Here is a 26439-nt window from a genome sequence, read left to right as displayed (position 1 = left end):
AGCTTCGGCCTCTTGATGAAACCTGTCATACAAATCCCTCTGTGACCTCAGAATTGTCATTAATGCCTCTAACAAACATCAGAAGCTGAGCTGTGTTAATGTATGATGTCTTGATGTTGGAATCATAAATATGTGAGCGTGGACAGAATAAATTTACCTTGGTAAAGGTTAGAAGTGTTTGGAGTGCATCATCTAGTGACATCTACCTGGTATTGCAGGAAAATGCAGCAAAACACAGGAAAAAGTTAAATAAATATTTAACAAAAGTTAAATAAATATTTAACTTTTTAGGGAAATTTTGTAGTTTTGTAAATGTTTGATAGGCTGGATTAAACAGCCTAACTGGCCATCGTTTGTCCACAAATGCCATAAAGTTAAAGGTCAAACTTTGAACATATTGTGTCTAACTTTTCATAGTCCTTACTTTAGTTTGTTTAAAGCTTTACTGTAATGTTCCCTGTTAATTCCTGTTCATTTTACCCTAACGACAGACAAATAATACATTTCACCTGTAGTATCTTCAAATTTATGTCACTATTAATAGATTTTATTGTAAAAAATTTTATTATCATTTTTGCCTGTTGCTCCATCTTTTACTCTTCTACTGGATATAAACGCCAATACAGTACATCGTGTCACTCAATGAAATCAGTGTAATGTCTGTGCTTGTCTGTGCAGGGGAGAGTTACGGTGTGGAAGTGTCTTGGATGGATTCAACGACAGATGAAGCTGATTTATGGCAGAGGATGTTACGCTCTGATGGTGAATGGGTGGAGGATGTTTTACCTCTGAGAATGCTGATGATGCCAAAGAGCATTTCAAAGTGACACTGTATCAAATGTATTGATTAATGTGTAGAAATTACACAGCACAGTATATACTTTTAGATGATCCACATCCACAACTAGGTTTTGTTGTCCAAGTCACATGTTAACTCATTCACTGCCATTGACGTCTATAGCCGTCAATGGCAGTGAATGAGTCAATGGGTTTAACTCATTCACTGCCAATGGCTGGCAGTGAATGAGTTAAATTCCTTATTTAATAAGAAATGCAGAAAGCAGAAATGATAATCTATGATGTAAGCATTAATGAACTGTATAGTATGATCAATACACAAAGCAATAAACAGAATGTTCATTTCACTTTTGGTTTGGTGGTGAAATAAGGATTTTATTCATGACAGACAACACTTGGAAATTTAGATTTCTGACCTCATAACTGGAGATAATGACTATTATCAAAACCATACACACTAACCCCAGAGGCAATGATCTCACTGAATCCTCAGTTTCCCCACATTTAGTTCTGTGTATTGCTGCGACAGATGTACTTCATCAGGATATTTGTATGTCCCCACTCAGTAGTACAAGCCTTCCTGAACATTTTCTTTAGTGGTTATCTCTGGGAGGATGTGCAAGTTATGAGTATAATGTACTGATAAACAGTGGCACTGTTGTTTAAAGGGAGGCTTCTGTAGACACAAGAATAGTCAGAGGTCAAAAAGTATTATTTAGCTCTTGAAGACAAAAATGAATACCTTCCACATTGGATGCAGTATGCAGGGCAGTATTACAGTGGCACCTGGTTTTAAGTCTATTCTTTTAGATTCTGTTCACATTGCAGTTTCTCTCTAGTTGTAACACCATCTTTCATGACCATCAGATTTCACTGTTGAATTAGAACAATAAATCTGCCCAAACCAGACTATTTGCAACATTCCTCCAAGTACAGTAATACAATGTTAAGACTAAATACAGACTACAACCACCTTGTTCTTGTTCAAGTACTTCTTTTAGCTGGTCCATTTTAGAATCACTACTTTGGATGTTTCAGATTTCCTACAGTACATTTAATGCAGCAATTTCAACTGAAGGGCTCTGCTCTGCACTGGTTTAAAGCATTCTCACTGGTCAGTCCCGCCTGATACAATAAATCCCGTTCTATGATTGGTTGTCGCATCAGTTCAATCAAACCGGGGGCAGCTAACCAGCGACCAGCCTCTGCGTTGCTAAGGTAAAGTTCCACAGCTGCGTCAAGCTCAGTCGAGTTTCCTTCAAAGTAAAAGCACAATACTGCTCTTTTTTTCTTCTTGTTTGAAAATACACACACACATAGAAGTATGATCCTTGAGCGATGTACAGTGTATGTATGTGTGTGTATATAATATATATATATATATATATATATATATATATATATATATATATATATATATATATATATATATATTACACACATTCAGTGGTTTTGTTCGTGTTCTTTCAAATATGTTTTACTACACTGACTGCTAATTCAGACACTTTAATGTCACTCACAGCGGCCGCTTCTGCACAGAGGACTGAATCACTAACAGTCATTACGCCAGAGCGACTGCTGTGTTTGAAATAAGTATACATGTCGAGTTAAAATGTACGCTTAGAGAAGGCATTATTTTGAAAAGTACAAGCGGAAGTTCGTTTACGTAGTATAGTGGGCTTGTTTCTGGCACGTAAAACTGTAAGATACTGTCAGGTGGGATGAAATAAAGGGCTGTAGCACAGGGAGAACACAGCACTGTGTTTCTTCGGTCACCGTTTTGCAGGAAATGAACGCGGATCCACCTGGAAGCCGTTTAGCGCCGTCGTCGGCAGGCAGGTGTCGTCGCACCGTTGAAGCGGCATTTCATTTGGCATCGCCGCTGGCTGCGATATAAGGTGAATGCTAGGTAAGTAACGGGCACCGCGCATGTTTGCGTTTGTGTATGGCAGTAATGCGAGGAGGGAGCGGGGGACACGCATCCCACCATAAGTCGAAACCTCCGGGCATAAAACTCTGAGGTGACCACTGGGTATTAGCTGAGGAGCGCAGGAGAACTGCTGCATATTTGAAGTGTTCTTCACCCTTTACCCTGTTCTTGCTGGCAGGCTGTAGAGGAAACCTCAGGATGAAGGATGTGGAGCAGTTCTCCTGTCCGTGGATCTGTGGAGGACTGTCACACCACAGCGGCCGAGTGAGCAGACTATGTTAACCCAGGCCAGACCTCAAGGCTCCCCCGGACCAGCAGACACCGAACCAGCGTTTTTGTACACATCCGCCCGATTGTCCGGGCATCTTGGTTTGGTGTCTGCCTGTTTGCCCTGCTGTGTTATTTTGTCTGTACCAGGTTGTGTGGACCACCAGCGACCTAGCATGACAAAGCACTTCTGTGGCCTGCTAACTCTTCAGCCAAAGGATGTTTCTCTTAATTAAGTACATCCAGACAGAAGTGCTAAGCCTCTTCGTACATATAATGTTTTGAACTGCAGAATCACAACTGTTGTTGCATCTCACATCAAGGCCCACTGATTGACTGCACGCACTAAATAGATATGAATGAGAGGTTGCTGCAGGGGGACCTCTTCTGAGTTTATTGTGGATTTCTGATGAATTGTAAAGGGGACAGAGACACCTACAGTCACATGGCTGGATCATCAGTGGAGTTAGTCCTTTCCTTATTTTGCTTGGATACCTCCTGAAAGGCTCCCCATTGTCCCTGGAATAAAAATCAAAAACAGCTGGTTTGAGTTGTCTCTGTTGAAGTTTACCAAACGTTTCTGTTTTTGTGCCACTTTGAGAGAACTCTGTGATCATGCACTGAAGACAGAAGTGGAGCCTTACTGAGAGTCAGGTTTACACCAAGTCGCCATGCCTATCAGGAAAAAAGGTGAGTTATTATTACATGTCTATCCATCCATTTTCAGAGTGCAGTTATGTGACACGTGTAATTCATGAGACTCTGTTGATACCACATCGAAGTGCATCTTATCTACACTACATTTGTCAGTAGTGTGCAGGGACTGACCGTGAGATCAAAACCACCTGCCTGGTATGAGGTAGTCCCTCGACTCAGACTGGACACGTTGCTTTTAATAAGACAAATACCGCACAGCACAGTGTTACTGCAGTAGAGAGGAAGCAATGGAACGTTTTAATACATCGTCAGAAATATATTGATTGGAAAGTTTGGTGATATGAAACTGGACCTTAGTTCAGAAGAACTCGAGAAGTCAAAGTTATCAGGCCATATTTTTAAGGCAAACTATTTTTTTTCTTCTGACATTTCAGTCCACACTCCACACCAGTTGGTGGCAGTAATGCGCCATTTTGCTGTTTGCCAAACGCCAATAAACAATATAAAGAAGAAGGTGGTGGGCTGCGACTTTGGCTGTAGATTGTTTGGGTCCTGTGTGTGGTGGGCTGTGTCCTCTGTGGATCACTTTTCACTACTTGAGGGTTTTTGTATTTACGGAGCAGTTTCCAGGGTGTACAGGTGAATTACGTCACTGCCATTGTGAGGAGGGTGTGGGGAGGTTGGGCTGCCACAGTGTTTAGTTACGTGCCCAGTGTCACAGTAACATCAGCATCATCATGACAGTAACAGAACTCAAGGTTTCCCAGCTTCGCTGTATTGTAATGTTGCTTGTTAGTGACAAATATAAATGACACAGATGCTTATTTTCATCAGTTTTATAAAACTGTGGATATACGCGGTCCTCTTTAATAAGTCTCAGTTTTCTTAAAATATTTCACACATGCACAAGGCTCTGTTCTGGTCCCATCTTTAGCCAGAAGGGAGAATGAACACCATGAACTCACAACTGTAAGTTCATAGTGAGGGACCGTGGTTGGAGGATTGCAGAGTGCTGCATGCTGCAGCTATCCAGAGATAACTCTTTATAAAGCCTCTTTTACTTCCCACTGGGGAGCTATCCACAGACCCTGCAGGTCAGGCAACTAACCAGTAATGTCCAAAGGCTTTAGAAACAAAGTTACATCCAGGTTAGAGCCAAGTTTTTCCTCAATCATTAAACAAGTGAACGGCAATCGTCTCTGGCAAGTTACAGAGAGATTACAGAGAGATGGAGTAAAACTTAATGGTGCAAACGTAAATGATAGTCTTCTATTTGCACATTGTTGTAAATAATTATTTAATTGAGTCTGTTGTAGAGTTGTGTGGACATCTGGGTGAATCTTTGTGTCCTGGTGTTTGACACAGATTTACTGTCTGTAGGCACAAATGAGAAAGTTTAATTTTAAACCACTGGTCAAACGATTACATCACTAAGAAATTCAAAGTCAGTTGGGGGCAGAGATGGGCAGTAATGTGTTACAAGTAACGTGTTACTGTAATCTGATTACTCTTTTTCGAGTAGCGAGTATTGTAAGGGATTACTATTGCAAAAAGTAATTAGATTACTGTTACTTTCCCGTAAACTGCGTTACTAAACTGTGATTTTGTTTGTGTGAGTGTCTCATGACAATGATGTACGAGCGTGCGACGTCCGTGGCAGCAACAGACGTGTGCAGATCAACATGGATAATATGGAGCGATGGAGAGGGTACGACTGTGCAGCGTTTAAAGCGTGGAAGTAATCACATTACTTTGAGTTTGATTCTGTAAAAGTGACAAAAACATCAGCGTCCGCTGTTCACTCTGTGGGAAGAAAACTTCTTTCTACAGCGAAAGATTAAACTTCAAATCTGAGCGAGCAGCGAGCACGCTGCCACGGGAACGTGACGCTCACAGAGAAAGCCCCGGATCCCCCCACTGACATGACCGCTGTGGGCAAACCTCCACCCACCCCACTCCTGCTAAACAGGTGGCAATAGATTTAAGAGCTGCTGAGTCTTTGATTCTATTTATTTTTTGCTGAGTTTTACTTGCATCTAGTTGAAAGAGTGTAAACACAAAACATTATTTTATTTGCTGGAATATGCAGGAAACAGGTTTAAATGTTAAAGAATTTCTTCAAGTCAAAGACAGTTGCATTAAAACGAATAAAACAAGTTTTAAACAGAGGCTTTTCCATGTGGTTACATTGTATATGATGGATTATGCAGAAAAAATAGAATTGGGCTGAAAGGCCGGTTGCTTCATTACCTACTCAGGTTGTATATCATGTTTTTAAAAAGTAACTAATTACTTTTGAAAATAAGTAATCAGCCTAGTAACAGGATTACTTTTTTGGAGAAGTAATCAGTAATTAGTAACTAATTACTTTTTTCGAATAACTTGATAACACTGGTTGGCTTGATTCTTGTCCTCTAAAATCATGTATCCATATTTCCCTTTGCTCTCAACAGTGCAGTTGTTACTCTCCATATAAAGGTGGTGATAAAGACAAAGTAGCCCATTACAGACCAGTTTGAAGATGACCTGTTGTCTCCAAATTATTGGAAAAAAGTCATTTAGCAGCAGCTGAAAACACATCTGTTAAATGATGCTGTGTTTTATCCCAGTTTAGAGCTGGGCGTGTTTGCAGGGGCTATGAAGGCTAACCTGTATAAACGAGGTGCAGTGTTTCTGCGTTTCACACAGTAAATACAGAAATGCTTTTACACTCTGTTTTCTACAAGTGTTTTAAACGGGATAAAATCATATTTAGAAAATAAGTTATCACAAGGTGTCTGTGGCACAACGATGGATCCTGGTGTCCCTCTGTTATTAAATGTGTATATTAATGACTGTAACAATATACTTTATACTGATTTCTCCTACACTTGTAAATGATCACGAGGTAAACAGTGTTGCTGTGTTCAATGTGTAGGTATCATTTTAGATTCCACATTGAAGCATGTGAAAAACACTAGTAGCATACACAATATAGTTACCTTTCAACTAGGGATGGGACTCAAGAACCAGTTCTTGTAGAGAACTGGTTCCCAGTAGTTGAATTCCTTGGAATTGTTAGTCTGCTTGCCCATCGATTCTGCTGGAGGAGGAAAAAATGGAGCAATGTACAGTGTGGATATGGACATTACTTTTATTTTTATTGCACAAAAGGACAAGAGTGCAATGTTAAAGTGCTAACTGCGTCCAGGACAGGAAACACTGCATTATACTGCTAACACAACTTTGGCTCTTTGCACAGACAGCATGGTAATAAGCAGCCATGTGAAAGCTCAGTGAGTCCAGGGCCCGGCAGCCAGATCCTGAAATTCAACAGGTAACAAAAGCAGTGATGAGCAGTCAGGCTGAAACCTCCATTTTCATCTGTTCATGTTTCTAAAGTCAAATCAGTGTAGCGATTGCTGGTTTTCATCTTTGGTTCTTGTTGCTAAATACTAAGAGAAACATCATATTTACGTCCTCATTATGATAGACGTGTGTTGGTGTCTGGGACTGTAGGCTGAGGTTTTTATTTTTAAATAGGAATTATGAGATTATTGTGTGTTTCAGTTCCTTTTATGGAGAAACGTGAAAATAATGCAACTAGTAACAAATTAAGTAACATGAGTGTTACTTAACATAACATGAACATTAGTATTCTGTATAATATGTGTAATACATTTTTCTGAACCCCAACACTGATCACAACAAAGGGGCGACTGACCTCCAACACGTACAAACATTTCACGGCGCAGTATTGCAGCTCATTTGCATGAATGTCTTTGATATGCTGCTTAGCAATGGTGGTGCCAGTGATAACCCAATTAGGATAAGAGAATTGATAAGGAATAGAATGTATAAGTGATACTGATTATGGAATTGGAATCACTACATTCTTATCAGTTCCCACTTTCAACACTTTCATTACTCACTTGAGAGAAACAGTGGAAGTTTATTTACTATTAATTTGATCAGATTAACTATCTCATCTCCTGCTGGTCTCAACCAAGTGTTACAAAATGAAAACCAATCAAATCACTGAGAAACCAAGGTAATTTCATCATTGAAGAAACCTTATTAAATATAATAATTATTATCAATAATAAGCTCTGAGAACTTAATTTGTAACCTGGATGTGCAACTTACATTTAATATTGCTTTATTCTTTTTTGCTCAGAAGATACAACCAGAACCTTTGAGGTGATGTCCTGCTAACATCATTTGTTCCTTGATCATGTGATTTTGTGTATTCTTATTACCTGCCCAGAAACTGAATAGTAGTAGTAGCAGATGCATCTTGTACAATGAATCTCTTCTCTTAAGAGAATAATGTACATTTTATAAGTGCAAAATAAATGAATACAAATGCAAATAGAAAACTCTTAAAACAAACAGGAAAGAGTTGAATGCATAACTTTTATTTGCATCAATATAGCATTCAGAGCTGGATTTACTGGTCTGTTTTAGATCATTGACCTGCTGCATAACCCAAGTGCTCTGGAGTGTCAGACCACAAACCGATGGCCAACATTCCCCTTCGGGATTTTCTAGTAAAGAGCAAAATTCATGGATCCATCAGTAATAGAAAGTTGTCCGAGCTCTAAGCGGTAAAGCAGTCCAAAGCTGCCACAGTACCACCACCGTGTTTGACTGTTGTGTGATCTTTTTATTTTGAATTTTGTTTTGTGAGTCCACAGAATACTTTCCCAGAAATGTTGAGGATCATCAATAAAAATGAGACAAGCCATCATACTTGTTTTGTTGAGCAGTGGTTTTGTCGAACTCTGCCATGCAGGCCATTTTTGCCCAGTCTCTTTCTTATTGTTGATTAATGAGCTTAGGCAAGCGAGGATGAGTCGCTAATGCCCTCTTGGAGTAATTTTGACACGTCAGCCACTCCTGGGAAGGTTCACCACTGTTCCAAGATTTCCCCGTTTGTGGATAATGGCTGTCAAAGTAAATCACTGGAGTCCTAACGTCTTAGCAATGGCCTTGTAACTGTTTCCAGACTGATTGGTTCCTATTACTTTGTTACTCATCTGTTCTTGAGATCTTTTAACTTACTTCACTTTGATAGGTTATATTTAAACTCAGTCTTCCAACAAATGTGGAATTTCTGCATTTTCTGGGGTCATCTTTGTCTAATATTAAACTTTGAGGATCTAAACCATGTAGGTGTGACAAATATGGAAAAAATAAGAAATCAGGAAAGGGATAAATACTTTTAAGAGCAGCGTATGTCATTTAGTAGTATTTCATAAAACTCAGTAATTTCACCTACATTAATGTTAAATACAGTGAGAAACTCTACATAGTAGAGTCTTTGTCTTTGTAGGTTCTCAGTCATCCAGGTCATGGTAGTCTAAAGATCTTGGAAAGAAAAGCGTCTGGACTTCTTTAAGTTTTCCTTGAAGACGTTTCACCTCTCATCCGAGAAGCTTCTTCAGTTCTAAGACCAACTGGTGGAGAGTTTATAAGCCCTAGTGGGAGTTTTTAGATTACAAAGAACGTTAGTGCACAGATACAAAAGGGTAACGAAAGAGGTATTTAGTTTTTACTGCAATACAACGCGGAACCGAAGAAATAGTATAAACTGTCTGCGTGTTAGGCTGTCGCTTAAAGTTTTTCTGTTTTCTCGGTGCTCCATCTTCTTGCCTAACATCTGACTAAGACATTTGAGATCTCTTTTATACGCTGACACACAAATGAAGTGTTCTTCTAATTGAGTTTGAAAAGGTGTAACTTGAGAGAGATTAATTTGTACTTAATGTGTTGGATATTGAAGGCCAGTGTTTCTAAGTGGACAAATTGTGTTAAATGGTACAATTTGTGTTCAGAGAGTCACAAAATCAACGAGAATTCTATTTGAATGAACCCAGCAGACCTCTGCTCACAGGTTCTGTTTAGGGTCATGAGCTCTAAACTGCTCGAGCTTCATGTTTTCAGAATTGTCCACATAAGCTTTCCTCCATGCATAAACAACTATCTATGCATCTGCCTTCTGATGTGGAACAAGCCTCCACCCCATACACCACCTTTGAACTGAAACACAGATTGTTCAAACATCAGTGCTGCGCTTCTCTCTGCTCTTGTACTAGGAGGGAGCACACCATGCAGCCAGATCCAGTATGTAATGGAAAAAAAGATCTATTGTATGCCATAAACACCATGCATCACTGTCAGTCCCTTTTATTATCTTATACAACTTTGCCACAAGATATTAAGTGTCTTCATGCATGCTCAATCATCCAGGTAAGTAAATCCCAAAAGGTTGATTCTGTTCATCTGGACGTTTTCAGTGGGAGAAACGTTTCATCATCATCAGGTGACGTCTTCAGTCTCAGCTGACTGCAGGTTTCCAACCTTACAAACAGGACATTGCACAAAGACTGAAACTAGCACCACTGAATGCATGTGATCGATCACTGTGATTGATCATTAATATGTAAATTATGACCACTGATCAAAGCCCATGAGTCCCATTCACAGAGAGTTGGTGAATGGCTGCAATCACAGCATGTAAGATGGTGACAGATGTACCCTTAGGCCCCTCCTCCATTCAGAGATGGTCTTTCCCTTTTCACGTAAATGGCCTCCTTGACTCCGCCCTCAAACCAGCGTTCCTCCCTGTCCAGGATGTTACATCCTCATCATTGAAAGAGTGTCCACTGGCCTGTAGGTGTAAATAGGCTGCAGAGTCCTGGCCTGATGAGGTGGCTCTTCTGTGTTGTGCCGTCCTCTTAGCCAGAGGTTGTTTGGTTTCCCCGATGTATAAATCCTGCCAGTCCTCCTGCACTTAACAGCGTACACTATGTTACTCTGTTTGTGTCGGGGAACCCGATCCTTGGGGTGGACCAGTTTTTGGCGCAGCGTGTTTTGGGATTTAAAAGCCACAGAGACCCGGTGTTTAGAAAAAATGCGTCTCAGCTGCTCCGATACTCCTGACACGTACGGGATCACTACAGGTGGGCAGCGGTTGTCCTTCTCTCCTGGATCAGCTGGAGCTTTCTTTAGGAGCCTTCCCAGCTTTGACAAAAGTCCAGCTGGGATAACCACATTTACTCAGGGCCTTCTTGATGTTCTTCTGCCTCCCTGGCCGCTGTGTCAGGTTTACGGTACACATCAGCTTTTAGATGTCCCCCATTACTGATGGAAATCTCACAGTCTAAGAAGGCTAACCTGCCACTGTTCATATCCTCCCTGGTGAATTTGATGTGTCGGTCCACTGAGTTAATGTGTAATAGTACTGACCCTTGTATATGAAATGTGTGGAATGAAGACACAGAGCAAACACATGTGGTTGGTGCTGAGAGTGGTCCTGTTGCTGAGGTTGGGGTCATCCTGTCATCTCTTATGAACTACTTCCACTGCTTCAGTGACTGGAACACAATTGAAGAGAGATGTAACATAGTACGAGCCCATCATCTGCGTCCATACTGACATCTCTCACTTCCGAACTAAATTCAAGCTGCCTAATGACGGGTCATGATAGTCTTTCTGGTTTAGCAACCCTACCCATGTCTGCCTGAAGGATGATAATGTTGCTGTCATTAATAAGTGATGTGAGTACCTTCCTCTCCTCCATGCTGATGTTGGATGCTGGTGGCCTTGCATTGCTGAGACAGGCCGAAACTTTCAACATCTACAATGTTGTTGTTTCAAATCGCTTTTTTCTGAGGCACGATTTGTCTAGGCGTCACAGCAAAGTTCAACGCTTTTGCAAGGATGTTTTTCTCTGCTTAGATGACAAATTTTTCACCCACTTGTCCCCATCCTCGGTGTGGCATCCTCTCTTCAGTCGGCTAGTTTCAGTCAGTATGCAAAGGTAGTGGGGAAACCTGCAGTCAGCTGAGACTGAAGAAGTCACTTGGATGAGTGACAAAACGTTTCTCCCACTGAAAATACTTTGTCTCTATGAAGAGAATCAACCTTTTAGCACAGGATATTAAATATTACCAGATCAATGTATATATTTTACATAAATTATCCATGAGAAAAATAAACCAAGGAAACCCCAGAGCCTTTTTTCCTCTGTGCTCTGCAGACACAGCTCGAGCCCTTGCACTTTTGGAGGAATACTGCACTAACCTGAGGAAACCGGAGGAGCAGCAGCTCAAAACTGCCATTCAAAGAGTGATGGGGATTTTCAAAAGCAACCTGTTTGAAGCTCTTCTTGGTAAGTCGCACAGCCACAGTGTATCAAGCAGACAGCATTTGCTTTAAGTTCATACTGTGGTGATTTTCAAAACAAAAGTTTTTGTAAATACATAGATCACTGTGTTGGTGACCTTGTGAAGAGTGAATGCAAGAAGAGTAGCGTGGGCTGGTTTGCAATATGAATGACCGTCACAGTTTCCAGATTGTTGCTGGGGTCCAGCTAAAACAAAAAAGTTCTCCTCAGATACATTTTTATTAATAGTTCTTATCACACTGATTTGTTTTCAAAGGGTCACCTTTCTCATAAGTTTGACTTTAATTACTAACTTGCTGTGATGCTGTTGAAATACGGTGCAACGTCATGATCACAGCTTTGATTGGCAAATCCAGTCAGGGAGAAACTTGTGTATGAATGGTGGACAGAGTAGCGGTGCTGCAAGATCGTCCAATATTTTCCAAAACCACAACTGACTGCTTCAAACTGACAGCATCATTACAAGGTTTTATTAGTGTGTGTGCAATTGTTACACATTCGTTACTGCTAACATCTAAAGATATAGCCAAACACATCTTATAAATTCCTTTAATGGTGAGAAAGATGTAGACATTGCAAGCATAGATCAGTGGTCATTGATCAATGGTTGCTCATCAATGGTCATAATAATTTGCATATTAATGATCAAAAAACTGACCTCACAGCCCATTGTTCGCCAGTGGTGCTAGTTGTAATGATTATGCAAATGTACTGTAAGACTGGGGAAACCTGCCGTCAGCTGAAACGTCCAGATGAACAGAATCAACCTTCGGGGATTTCCTTACCTGGATGGGAGAGCATCCATCAAGACATTGCAATCACAGAGTTCTGCTATGGAATAAATCCCTCCTGAAATAGATTTAATCATCTTACAAAGCATTAGGTGCTTTGTAAGATGATAATCTGGCCTGTGGCATAGTCACTCTGGCTAAACCCCCTCAGTGCAGAGTGGACTCGTGTCTAGATTCAACCCCTTCATCATCCCTGCCTCTCTGGAGTCGTTCCTCTGAGCAGCTGAACGACTCTGATCAAATGTTACTGTATTTTTTGGTTAGTATTAATGGCATGTTTTAGCAGGTTTGTTAGCAGGAGAGTTTCCTCTCAGATTTGTAGATATGCTGCTGGATGTGGTTGTGCCATGAGGTATTTATTCTTTAAAAACACAGAAGTACAGATGAGCTTGCCAACTGCACATAAAGCAAACACACCTCCCCGTAACCCAAAGAACGATGCCACCAGTTGTCTCAGTCTGCTGAGCTTGACAGCGAGGTTGATGACCACAGCAGCGCAAAATTCCTTTAGTCTTTTTTACATGTTTGTTGTGGTCAAATTAATATTAAAATGCTGAAACAAAATAATACCCTGAATATGGGACAAATAAGCTATTTCTTTTCTTTTCTGCTTTAGAAAGCTAAATGAACCTTGTGTTAAAACCATGATCTTTACCATCTACTGTCTACTATACTTAATGAATAGCAAGCACCAAGAACATTACAGCGCTCCCTCGTTTGTCGCGGGAGTTACGTTCTAAAAATAAGCCGCGACAGGTGAAATTTGAGAAGGAGCCAACTTTATTTTTTACAATTGTTATAGATGTTTAAGGCTGTAAAACCTCTCACTACACACTTTATACACTTTTCTCAGACAGGCACGAACATTTTCACACTTTTCTCTCTTGTTTAAACTCTCAAAGTTCAAACCTTCATAGAAAAATAAGTTCATTATTATAGGATGAAACCAAAGATCAAACCATGTTTTCAGGTCCAGAACACGGGAACAGAGCAGCTGCAGAGAATTCAACATTAATGAATCATCAATGGTACGGAAGTAGAGGAAGCAAGAAGAATGAGTAAAGTTTGACTTATCTGACTGTTTTGTTTCGCCTAATGTGCCTTATAATCCGTAAAATATGGTAACTCCTACCAGAAGTCCAACTGTTTGTGCGATGGTTGGCATCTTCCTTGGGTGCTACTGCAGGAGCCTTTGATGGAGCAAAACGTTTCGTCGACATCGTTGTTTGTTGGGGAGAAAACTTACAAACATACAGTGCAGCACTTCAGAGTCACACTGCTGGGATCGAAGATTTATGTAAATTTGACAAGCTGAACACATCCTGTCCTGTACAGCAGACACAGCACAGGATTAGCCAATCAGGAGGCAGAACACAATGCGCTGTAAAAAAAAAAGAAAAAAATGCACAAAAAAAGGCTGGCACCATGATGCCAGATTCTTCACTTCGTCCATGTAGGCCACCTGTTGTTGGAGATGGCACCCAACACCACTGTGTCGTCAGCAAACTTCACAATGGTGTTGGAGCCATGGGTGGCCACACAGTCTGAAGTGTAGAGGGAGTAGAGCAGTGGCGAGAGGACACATCCCTGAGGTGCTCCTGTGTTGATGGTGATGTTAGAGACGCATCTACCCACCCTCACCACCTGAGTTCTGCCAGTGAGGAAGTCCAACACCCATGCACACAGACGGCTGTTGAGTTGAAATGTGAGAAGAAAGTATATTCCCTACAGTTAGGGTGAGGAGAGTCCATAATTGCTCATTTACTGTTTAACTGTATCTGTGAACTGCAGTTAGTTAGGTTCCTCTTTAGCTGAGGCAGGTCTGTGAGTCTCTTGTAATAAAACTTTAAGCTGGTTACATTTCCATAACCTCTTCTCTCTGGAGCCAGCTCCATGTATGTTCCATGGGATAAACCTTAATGTGCCCATAGGTGTGTGTGTGTGTGTGTGTGTGTGTGTGTGTGTGTGTGTGTGTGTGTGTGTGTAACTAATGTTGCACACCGCGTGTGATGCGCAAATGAATAAGAAAAAACATGTCCACTGGGTGTTAAAAAAATGTGGTGACAGGTTTTTATGAGTGCAATATGTAGACCAGAGGGGTGCTAGGTGTTGTTTGATTATGTGTGTGCACATTGAGTGGACGTATGTGTGTGTGTGTCCTACATATCTGTGTGTGCTGTGAGGCTGTAGTGGATGTGCTGATGCTGAGTGTGTATGTCCGAGATATTGCCGCGCACATGTGAAAAGATTGAGGGAGCAGAAGCAAGAGGGAAAAAAGGGAGGAAAAGGAAATTAAGACGAAGTGAAAAAATAGTCACACACAACTTTCTTTTAAGTTTATGAGCTGTTTGTTACTGAGTAGGAAACAGCTGATCGGTGCAGTGAGAGACGGGAGAAAAACATGCAAAAGCACTAATGGGAGGGATGAAAGAGAAAACGTTTTAATCTCCATGCTGTGGAGATTGACGGTGATTTATCTGTGATGATATCACGATGATTAAAGTATTGACATGAATCAGCTATTTAGGTGTTAATGGAAGAGGAGGAGAGAAAAATCTAGCGGATTCTTATCTGAAGTGTGGTTAATACAACCAGGGAGTGGTGCTGGGGTCATGGTAGAGCTGTCTGCCCACGTAGCGCCGGTCTGTGGCGATGACAGCATACAGCTGCATCAGACTGGGAACAGGACCTTGTGTCACTCCAGGATCTCTTTGGGGAACTGGTCCTGCTGAAGTCTGTTCCTTTCAGCTCATTCTGCTTGGAATGTCTGAATTTGGCCACAATAGGACGCAGTCTTCATACTTCAGGCCTCCTAGTTCAGAGCCAATGGATTCTTTCTAAGCAGATGTTTTTCACAATGCCGTCCGGAAGCTTCAGGAAAAGGTATCACAGTAACTTCTGTGTAGACTTATCAGGATGTCCTAAAAACTCCCTGAAAAGCCTTCAGCTAATCCAAAATGCTGCAGCAAGAGTCCTGACAGGGACTAGAAAGAGAGAGCAGATTTCTCCTGTTTTGGCTTCCTGTTAAATCCAGAATTCAAAATCCTGCTCCTCACATACAAGGTCTTAAATAATCAGGCCCCATCTTATCTTAATGACCTTGTAGTACCATATCACCCTATTAGAGCACTTCGCTCTCACACTGCAGGCTTACTTTCAGATCCTGGGACCCTCACCGGGATCTTCAACAAATCCCTCGCACAGGTCCACGGAAGACGCTGTAGCCACAGCACTCCATGCTGCCGTAACACACCTGGAAGAGCATGGAAGCCATGTGCGGATGCTTTTCGTGGATTACTGCTCAGCTTTTAACACCATCCTTCCACACAAAGTGGTGGTCAAGCTACAAGACCTGGGGCTTCCATACAGCACCTGCATGTGGATCAACAGCTTCCTCTCGGGCCGAAGACAGAGAGTCAGAGTTGGCCACTGCACATCCTCAGCCCTGAGTCTCAGCACGGGCTCAGCCCAGGGCTTTGTGCTCAGTCTACTGCTCTACACTCTCTACACACACGACTGCACTCCTCTCCACCAGAGCAACATCTTTGTGAAGTTTGCAGACCACACCACCATGGTGGGGCTCATCTCCAGGGGTGACGAGTCTGCTTACAGAGACGAGGTTGAGCAGCTGTCGTCATGGTGTAAGGCCAATAACCTCCTCAGTTTCAGTTTCAGTTTTATTTGTCATATGCAAGTTAGCACAGGGTCAACATCGCAATGAAATGTATTTGACGAGCAGAAGACAGTCACTCAGCAGAATGGTACAGTAGAAAAAAATAAAATAAAATAAAATAATAAAAAATAAAATTTTTTGTTTTGTGGCAGTTGTTGCAGTATTGCACTTTTTTAAAAATATAAATATCAATAACAATAAAGTGAAGTGACCAGTGCAGATTAAACAGAGTACTTGTGAAGCTGCAGGCAGCTTCTGAGTGCGTCCTGTGGAGTGTGTGTGTGTTTAAGTGTTGTGGTTGAGGTGTCGTATGGCTTGATGGTAGAAACTGTGTTTAAGTCTTGTAGTCCGAGCAGACAGACTCCTGTAACGTCTGCCAGATGGTAACAAGGAGAAGAGCTGATGTGCTGGGTGGCTGTGGGCCTTGATGATGCTGTGTGCTTTACGGAGGCATCGCTGGAGATAAATGTCCTGAATGGCAGGAAGCCTCGTGCCAGTGATGTGCTCTGCTGCCTTCACCACCCTCTGTAGTGATTTACGGCTGCTGGCAGAGCAGCTTCCGTACCAAACTGTAATGCAGCTCGTCAGTAAGCTCTCAATTGCACACCTGTAGAAATTTGAGGTGATGTTAGCGTTCATACCAAACTTCCTCAGCCTCCTCAGGAAGTAAAGCCGCTGGCGAGCTTTCGTGATAGCAGTGTCTGTGTGAAGGGTCCAGGAGAAGTCCTCGGTGATGTTGACTCCAAGGAACTTGAAGCTGCTGACCCTTTCGACCTTGACACCGTTGATGTGGATGGGCTGGTGCTCCCTGACTGGTCGTTTCCGGTAGTCCACTATCATCTCTCTAGTTTTGCTGATGTTGAGAGTCAGGTTATTTTCCAGGCACCACTCGTACAGTGCCATCACCTCCTCTCTATAGGCCGTTTCATCGTTGTCTGTGATGAGGCCTATGATGGTTGTGTCATCCGCAAACTTGATGATGATGTTGGACTTATGTTTAGCAACACAGTCGTGTGTGAACAGGGACTATAGGAGGGGGCTAAGCACACAGCCCTGTGGCGTACCTGTGTTTAGGATGAGTGGTGAGGAGGTGTGCTTACCAACTCTCACCACCTGGGGCCTGTTTGTGAGGAAGTTTAGAATCCATCTGCAGATCGGTGTTCCCAGCCCAAGGTCGACGAGCTTCGTGGCAAGTTTTGAGGGGATGATGGTGTTAAATGCCGAGCTGTAGTCGATGAAGAGCATCCTTGCATATCAGAATCAGAATCAGAATCAGAATACTTTATTGATCCCTGGGGGAAATTATTTTTTGTTACAGTGCTCCATTTTAAACCAACATTAAGACAAGACAGACAATACGCTAACTAAGAATAGTACAATATATACATATATATACATACATACATACATACATAAGTCACTTATAAATAAATATTTGGAAAAGAAACATGTGTAGTTGTAGCAGCAAACAGTGTGTTAAGTGGATGCGTTGTACAGGGAGCCACAGGCAGGAATGATTTCCTGTGTCGTTCAGTGGTGCTTTTCGGTAATCTCAGTCTCTCACTGAACGAGCTCCTGTGACTGACCAGCATGTCATGGAGTGGGTGGGAGGTGTTATCCAACATTGTCTTTATCTTGGACAGCATCCGCCTCTCCGACACCATATGTATTCCCTTTTTCCAGGTGAGTGAGGGTGGTGTGCGTTGCCAGCGCGATGGCATCCTCTGTGGCTCTGTTTGTCCGATAGGCAAACTGAAGAGGGTCCAGTGTGTCAGGGAGGGAGGAGCAGATGTGACCTTTGACCAGCCGCTCCAGGCACTTCATGATGACGGATGTCAGTGTAACAGGATGGTAGTCATTCAGACAGGAGACCACTGATTTTTTGGGAACAGGAATGATGGTGGATGCTTTGAGGGACGTGGGGACCACTGACTGCCTCAGGGAGAGGTTGAAGATGTTGGTGAACACCTCTGCCAGCTGGTCGGCACACACTCTGAGTAGCCGGCCTGGGATGCCGTCTGGCCCTGGAGCTTTGTGAGGATTTACCTTTTTAAAGGTCCATCTCACAGCTTCTGTTTTCAGAGGTAAAGTTGCAGCCTCACTGTCCTCCTGAGGGTAGAGGATCTGCCCTCTGTTGTCTGCGTCAAAACGAGCATAGAAGTTGTTGAGCTCGTCTGCGAGAGATGCAGTGGGCTGAACACTGACTGTGTTGTCCTTCTTGTAGTCAGTGATGCAGTCAGTCCATCCCACAGTCGCCTGGTGTCAAAGCTGTGGTAGCTGGACTCCATTTTGTCCCTGTAGTCCTTTCTGGCCTTTTTTATGGACTTTTGGAGGTCATACCTGGCTGCTTTATATGTTAAAGGCAGAGGTCTGCACTTTTAGCTTGGCGCGAATGTCTTTATTTACTCCTCAACACTCCCCCTTCTCAACTCCTCCTCCTCAACACTTCAAAAACCACAGAACTCATAATAGACTTCAGAAGGAAAAAGGCAGAGATCCAACCACTATTCATAAATGGGGACTGTGTAGAAAGGGTGGCAAGCTTCCGCTTCCTGGGAGTCAATATAGAGGAGAACCTTTCCTGGAGTGCGAACATCTCCAAGCTGCTGAAAAAGGCCCAACAGAGACTTCCTGGGAATTCTCAGGAGGAATAACATCACACAGACTGCTGGTGTCCTTCTGCAGCGCCACCATTGAGAGTGTACTAACGTACTGCATATGCATCTGGTACACTAGCTGCACAGTGGCTCAGAGGAAAGCACTCCAAGAGATCATTAACATCGCCAAAGGATCACTGGCTGCCCCCTCCCCACGCTGGAAGATCTACACAATACCCGCTGTCGTAAAAAAGCTCAGAACATTATAAAAAATTCCTCACTGGCCACGCCCTGTTTGAACTGTGGCCCTCGGGCAGACGGCACAGAGCAATCAGTGGAAGGATTAATAGACTCAAACACAGCTTTTATTCATCCGCAGTAACACGTCTGAGTGCTGCTACAAAAAAATGTCCATCACGGCACTCTTGAATTAATCTATGCGCTGACTGAAGCATGTATGTGAATGTTTGCTCATACTATTCTTATTAGCACTTTAAGTATTTTATTTATTGATTTCATTGAATTTTATTGTTTTATTTATATTTTCATATTGTTAGGGATGATGCACTGACCATTTTTAATTTTGTTGTACCTGTGACAATGACAGTAATGACATTCTGATTATGGAGATCATGGCTTTACTGAATAATTAATAAAAATGTGTTTTATGCAACATTTGCGATTTTTGATTTTGCCTTATATGTTTGGCGTCGTGAAGGCGGAAAACCGGTGAAAGTGACTAAATGGTGTTGACAGCGCCACCTGGGGAGGGAGTTACACCCCAGGAGAGATCACAGTAGCTAGTGCAAATGTTGTACTAGCCACAAAAGCCCAAAGGCTCATTATTAGGTGAGGCAGGTCAATTTCACAAATCAAAGTTTATTAGACTACTAAAAGCATAGAGCTGCAAAAAAAAAAGAACTTCAGTTGCAGGGCTGGCAATACAAAACCTTTAATTAAAACATTTTAATAAAAAACAATAATTAAAGGGGCAAGGTTCTCTGCCATGGTGCTACCCTAGTTAAAATAGCAGCTCGGTAAAATAATTCAACAAAATGGTGGAGACCGGCCATATGCTTTACAGGAAAGGATAAGAACAATGAACCAGTAGCTCAACAACAGGTTTTACCAGATGACTTTACAATAAATTCTTAAAAGCAAGTTCTGTTTCATAGCACTTAACAATGTTCCTGTTGAACTTACACAGCTAGAATGTGAGGGCTGTAGAGCTAACAATGTTGGAAAAGCACCTGACAATTAAGAAAACCATCTGAAAACTATCTGAACCCCATGAAACCGGTTCTTGGTCAGAGGGCCCGGTGGCGCCAGTGTCCGGCAGCCACGCCTCTGTCAGTGCGCCCCAGGGCAGCTGTGGCTACAATGTAGCTGCCATCACCAGTGTGTGAATGTGTGTGTGAATGGGTGGATGACTGAATGTAGTGTAAAGCGCTTTGGGGTCCTTAGGGACTGAGTAACGCGCTATACAAATACAGGCCATTTACCATTTACTTGTATACTGGTTCTCAGTAGTCCATTTTTTGACATTTTAGTCTGCCTGCCTATCAATCCTGCTTATCAGTTCCAGTTTCACTTGTCCTACCACCAACAGATTTCATTTGTGTGTCAGAGGAGAACAATACCAATAGCAGGAATAAAACCACTGTTCATAGATGTTAAGTCATTTGTTTGAAATCAAATCACAAATGATTATCATCAAAAATATATAGTCTCCTGTAGGGTTTTTGTGTATGGCTAGAATCAGTCCTGAAAGCTTTAGGTTTTGATGATTAGATAGAAGGGCATTTTTTCCCAGATTTTAAATTCCAAGACCCCTTTGTCCTGTGCAGTACTGTACACACCTTTGTCAGCTTACAATGTGGAAAGCTGCTGAGGGTGATACAGCATAAACACATCTCTGGTCACTAAGACACCTGGCACCACAGAAAGAAGGAAACATAGAGGGGGAAGAAAACGTCTGGGGTCAGAGCCAGATTGTGAGAGAGTGAAACACTTCCCTCAGTTATTTTAGCGAATGTACAGTCATTCACTATAAGACTGATGAAATGCAAGCTAAACCATATGTATGAATATCAGGCTGCATCGATGGTTTCCACAATGGTGTAAAACTATTGTTAGAGAAAAAAAATGAGTAACTCAGATATTGAAATGCTGGCTGTTTCACTGCGTCCACTTCATCTTCCCAGGAAGTTTCCTCATATATCACATTCAGGTTTATATTCATTTCAAAGTAAAAGTTTCTCCACGTGCTTTGAAGTAGCAGCCAAGAAAGGTGTAATTTAAGTCTACGAGCAGTGAACATCCGTGTGCACACCTGTGTGGATCAGTGCGCTTGTATTCAAATGGTTTCCCCATGTAATGGTCTGCAAGAGGATGTAGAGAGCCATAGCCCCGTCCCCCAGGGCATGAAGCAGGCATGGAGGAGATCCAGGCCCCAGACATCCAGAGGCCCCAGAGTGCGAGAGCCCAAGGAGGACCACCGGAGGGGCATCCGTGCCACCCTCATGGGAAGAGCTGAGGATCCCCAGACGAGGGGTCACCCAGTAGCCACCGGGCAGAAGCTAGAGGGGGCTGCACCGGCGTGCCCGCCGGTTCTGCCAGCAGCCAGCTGTGCCAGAGTGAACCGAGCCGCAGGCCCAGAGGCCGGAGGCCCCAGGGCCCCCCGTGCCCCGGAAGAGGCCTGACCGAGCAACAGGCGCCAGGTCCCGCCAGGTAGCCACCGGGAGTGAGCTGGTACATACCTGAGCGCCCAGCCCCGGACACCAAGAACCACCAATGCACCGACCCCTGAGGGCATCAGTCACCGGCAGGGAGTGTGGTGAGGGGAGATAGGCCTCCACACTTTGGAGGGCCTGGGAGTTCCCAGAGAGGTGGAGTCTAAGACCCGACCTGACATAAGACACAGACAAACAGGCACACACAGACACAAACATGCATTCCCACCCTCATGCACACATGTACAAACTCTCAGCACTCACCCAACGTAAGGATTGATCACCCCTGAACATATGAATGTTGCATTAGATGAACTATTAGGGCATTGACATCCTTCATGCAATGGAGCCACTGTAGCAGGGCTTGATCTGAGCATGGTGAATGGGAGTCTGAGGAGGAAATTACAAAATGTTGCCACAGACACTCCTTTTCTACAATGCTGTATCTCACTACTCGAGGTCAGTTAAGGGTCTAGTCAGTTTCGTGAAGTTTGGCCTGCCTCGTATCTTTCTTGGTCTTGGGATGTTGGCAGGATACGATGGCCGCTATCTTGTCCCCGAGATACTGTACCTCCATCCATCCAACCACACATTTCTTTGGGTTGGCTGTGAGTTCTCCACCTGGAAAATGGTTCTGCAATACAGCATCTATTACTCTCTGAGCCTTTGTGAGATGGTCTTCACAATAGAGGGAGGTGGGAATGGTGGAATTTGGCACCTCCAATCCAAACTCATCTCTATCCTTTACCAAGCTCATCAGGCTCACCAGAGAAGTGGTTTCAGTGCCTCTCCATGCTTTGAGGAGGTTGAGGTGATATGCCTTTGTGGCTCCTCCCCTGTCCGAAAGAACCATCTTGTAGTCTATGTTCGGAACTTGCAGTGTGACCACGAAAGGCCCTTGACACTTGGTGGGTAACTTTGAGCTACAAGAAGCGAGCAACACAAGTACTTTATCTGCCGTTGAAAATTGTCGGCGCCTACCCCGTCATATTCCATATGCAGTGCCATTGAGTTATAGTCAGCTGCCTGGAAAACTATTTCCTGGTGTTTTTTGACACCAGAAATTTGGTGCGTTCCTCATCTGCGCAAGTGTCACAACTCACACTCGATACACTCTGTCCATAACCATGATAAAACGTGGGTAGGTCAGTGCTGTGTCATGGGGCATCGTTCAACCATTGACTTGGTCAATGGATGAGTATAGAGTATCTTCACGAGATAACACTAGTGGGACATCTCCCATGGAGCGAATCACTGGAAATAGCGGGGGCTCCCAAGAAACCCCCACTGATGATATTGCATCACATATTGAGGACACTACAAGTCCCTGTCAGTGGTAAATACATGCCAACAGATTGCCCCAACAGGTGTAGTGCAATAAGAAAACACCCAAAAAGTATCCTGCACCTGCAGACACTCATGTCATATGTGCTATCATTTACATATTGAGGCATCTATAAATTCATACAATTTTGATACATCATATGTAGGTGTGTGTGTGTATAAAACATGGTTGATTACGAATATTGCATGAAGTACTATCTAAAGGTCTACTAGAAGATGTAAATGCAGCATTAGGGACAATTTCCTTCTGGGTCAACCTTCAGTATCAATAAAGTTTAATTGAATTGAATTGAATCCCTACTGTAACCATCACTGAAACCAACCAGCTGGTCCAAACCACAGCAGTAGTGACTACTGAGATGCATGGATACAAGATTAACACCCACAAGGTGCAGTACCCCCCATGAAGAAGGAGAGTATAGGCCAAGATCAAGGCAGCACAGAAGGAAGTTAGCTGTCAATAGTTAACTATCAGAGCTGCAGACAGGTGTGATGAAGAAAGGGATGCCTAAGAAGTACAGCAGGCTGTCTAGACCTGTGGCTAGTGGAGCTAGCTGGCTACAGATACTGACTACGAAATTAAGCAATCGTTACCCACCTACATGCACCCAAGCTGAATGCCAAATGTAAACGAGACATCAATTCAATGATCCACACTACACCACTACGATTTACAGGAACAGCACAAAAATATATTTTGGACTAGAGAACGAAGTTGGATGGTAACGAAGAGAGGAAAGGTAGACAAAAATGAATGGATTGTACTACCAAAAGGCAACAAGTGCCTGGGAATCCCACAGCCAAATTGGAACCATGAAGAGGCCACTAGGAAAGTCACAACCAATTTAATTTAATTTCAATTCAATTTTATTTATATGGCACCAAATCACAACAACAGTCGCCTCAAGGCGCTTTAGATTGTACAGTAGATCCTACAATAATAGATACAGAGAAAAACCCAACAATCATATGACCCCCTATGAGCAAGCACTTTGATGACAGTGGGAAGGAAAAACTCCCTTTTAACAGGAAGAAACCTCCAGCAGAACCAGGCTCGGGGAGGGGCGGGGCCATCTGCTGTGACCAGTTGGGGTGAGAGAAGGAAGACAGGATAAAGACATGCTGTGGAAGAGAGACAGAGGTTAATAACAGATATGATTCAATGCAGAGAGGTCTGTTAACACATGGTGAGTGAGAAAGGAGACTGGAAAGGAAAAACTCAATGCATCATGGGAATCCCCGGCAGCCTATGTCTATTGCAGCATAACTAAGGGAGGATTCAGGGTCACCTGGTCCAGCCCTAACTATATGCTTTTGCAAAAAGGAAAGTTTGAAGCCTAATCTTAAAAGTAGAGATAGTGTCTGTCTCCTGAATCCAAACTGGAAGCTGGTTCCACAGAAGAGGGGCCTGAAAACTGAAGGCTCTGCCTCCCATTCTACTTTTAAATACTCTAGGAACAACAAGTAAGCATGCAGTGTGAGAGCGAAGTGCTCTAATAGGGTGATATGGTACTACAAGGTCATTAAGATAAGATGGGGCCTGATTATTTAAGACCTTGTATGTGAGGAGCAGGATTTTGAATTCTGGATTTAACAGGAAGCCAATGAAGGGAAGCCAATACAGGAGAAATCTGCTCTCTTTCTAGTCCCTGTCAGGACTCTTGCTGCAGCATTTTGGATTAACAGGGAGTTTTTAGGACTTCCTGATAATAATGAATTACAGTCGTCCAGCCTGGAAGTAATAAATGCATGAACTAGTTTTTCAGCGTCACTCTGAGACAGTATATTTCTAACTTTAGAGATGTTGCGCAAATGGAAGAAAGCAGTCTTACATATTTGTTTAATATGTGCATTGAAGGACATATCCTGGTCAAAAATGACTCCAAGGTTCCTCACAGTGTTACTGGAGGCCAAGGTAATGCCATCCAGAGTAAGAATCTGGTTAGATACCATATTTCTAAGCTTTTCAGGGCCGAGTACAATAACCTCAGTTTGATCTGAATGAAGAAGCAGAAAGTTAGCGGCCATCCAGGTCTTTATGTCTTTAAGACATTCCTGCAGTTTAACTCATTGGTGTGTGTTATCTGGCTTCATGGACAGATAGAGCTGGGTGTCATCTGCATAGCAGTGTAAATGTATGCTATGTCTTCTAATGATGCTGCCTAAGGGAAGCATGTATAATGTAAACAGAATTGGTCCTAGCATTGAACCCTGTGGAACTCCATAATTAACCTCAGTGTGTGAAGAGGACTCTCCATTTACATGCACAAACTGGAGTCTATTAGATAGATATGATACAAACCACTGCAGTGCAGTACCTGTAATACCTACAGCATGTTCTAATCGCTCTAATAGGATATTATGGCCAACAGTATCGAACGCTGCACTGAGGTCTAGCAACACAAGCACAGAGATGAGTCCACTGTCAGAGGCCATAAGAAGATCATTTGTAACCTTCACTAAAGCTGTTTCTGTGCTGTGATGAGCTCTGAAACCTGACTGAAACTCTTCAAATAAGCCATTCCTCTGCAGATGATCTGTTAGCTGTTTGACAACTACTCTTTCAAGGATTTTTGATATGAAAGGAAGGTTGGAGATTGGCCTAAAATTAGCTAAGACTGCTGGGTCTAGAGATGCTTTTTGAGTAAAGGTTTAACTACAGCCAGCTTGAAGGCCTGTGGTACATAGCCGATTATTAGAGATAGGTTGATCATATTTAAGATTGAAGAATTAATTAATGGCAGGACTTCTTTGAGCAGTTTTGTAGGAATGGGGTCTAAAAGACAGGTTGATGGTTTGGAGGAAGTAATTATTGAAGTTAACTCAGAAAGATCAATTGGAGAAAAAGAGTCTAACTTAACATCAATGGTACTAAGAGTAGCTGTAGATAATATTACCTCTCTGGGATGATTACTGGTAATTTTTCCTCTAATGATAAAAATGTTATTTGTGAAGAAGTTCATGAAGTCATTACTAGTTAACGTTAAAGGGATGGTTGGCTCAACAGAGCTCTGACTGTTTGTCAGCCTGGCTACAGAGCTGAAGAGAAACCTGGGGTTGTTCTTATTTTCTTCAATCAGTGACGAATAGTAAGATGTTCTGGCTTTGCGGAGGGCTTTCTTATAAAGCAGCAAACTATTTCTCCAGGCTAAATGATGATCCTCTAAATTTGTGACACGCCATTTCCTCTCCAGATTACGAGTCATCTGCTTTCGGGTACGTGTTTGAGAATTATACCACAGAGTCAGGTACTTCTGATTAGAGACCTTAGTTTTCACTGGAGCTACAGTATCCAGAGTCGTACGTAGTGAGGAGGTGAAATTATTAACAAGATGATCGACCTCTGTTGGAGTAGCATTCAGGTAGCTGCTCTGCTCTATGTTGGTACAGAGGATTGAAGATGATAACAGTGGGTGGATTATATTCTTAAACTTAGTTACAGCACTTTCAAAAAGACATCTACTGTGATAAAGTCTACTC

The 26439-nt window shown here is 42.6% G+C and overlaps 2 protein-coding genes across 5 annotated transcripts in view; both read left to right on the top strand.

Moving 5' to 3' along the window:
- Positions 1-1155, top strand: part of sytl2a (synaptotagmin-like 2a) — a 33166-nt gene extending 32011 nt beyond the window's left edge. For 2 of the 4 annotated variants that reach the window (XM_080866040.1, XM_080866039.1), the window contains exon 17: positions 679-1155. In XM_080866040.1, coding sequence (XP_080722166.1) covers positions 679-827 — 149 coding nt within the window. In that variant the 3' untranslated portion in view covers positions 828-1155. The remainder of the gene's footprint in view (positions 1-678) is intronic. The other 2 variants (XM_080866041.1, XM_080866042.1) reach the window with 1 other exon arrangement.
- A 1324-nt stretch (positions 1156-2479) lies between these two features.
- Positions 2480-26439, top strand: part of dlg2 (discs, large homolog 2) — a 176661-nt gene continuing 152701 nt past the window's right edge. The window contains exons 1-3 of the mRNA XM_080867650.1: positions 2480-2707; positions 2907-3685; positions 11676-11807. Coding sequence (XP_080723776.1) covers positions 3667-3685; positions 11676-11807 — 151 coding nt within the window. The 5' untranslated portion in view covers positions 2480-2707; positions 2907-3666. The remainder of the gene's footprint in view (positions 2708-2906; positions 3686-11675; positions 11808-26439) is intronic.

This window comes from Rhamphochromis sp. 'chilingali', assembly GCF_963969265.1.
Source record: "Rhamphochromis sp. 'chilingali' genome assembly, chromosome: 19".
Classification (NCBI taxonomy): Eukaryota; Metazoa; Chordata; class Actinopteri; order Cichliformes; family Cichlidae; genus Rhamphochromis; species Rhamphochromis sp. 'chilingali'.
The sequence above is the reverse complement of the archived record's forward strand: the minus strand, read 5'-3'. Positions and strand labels throughout refer to the sequence as shown.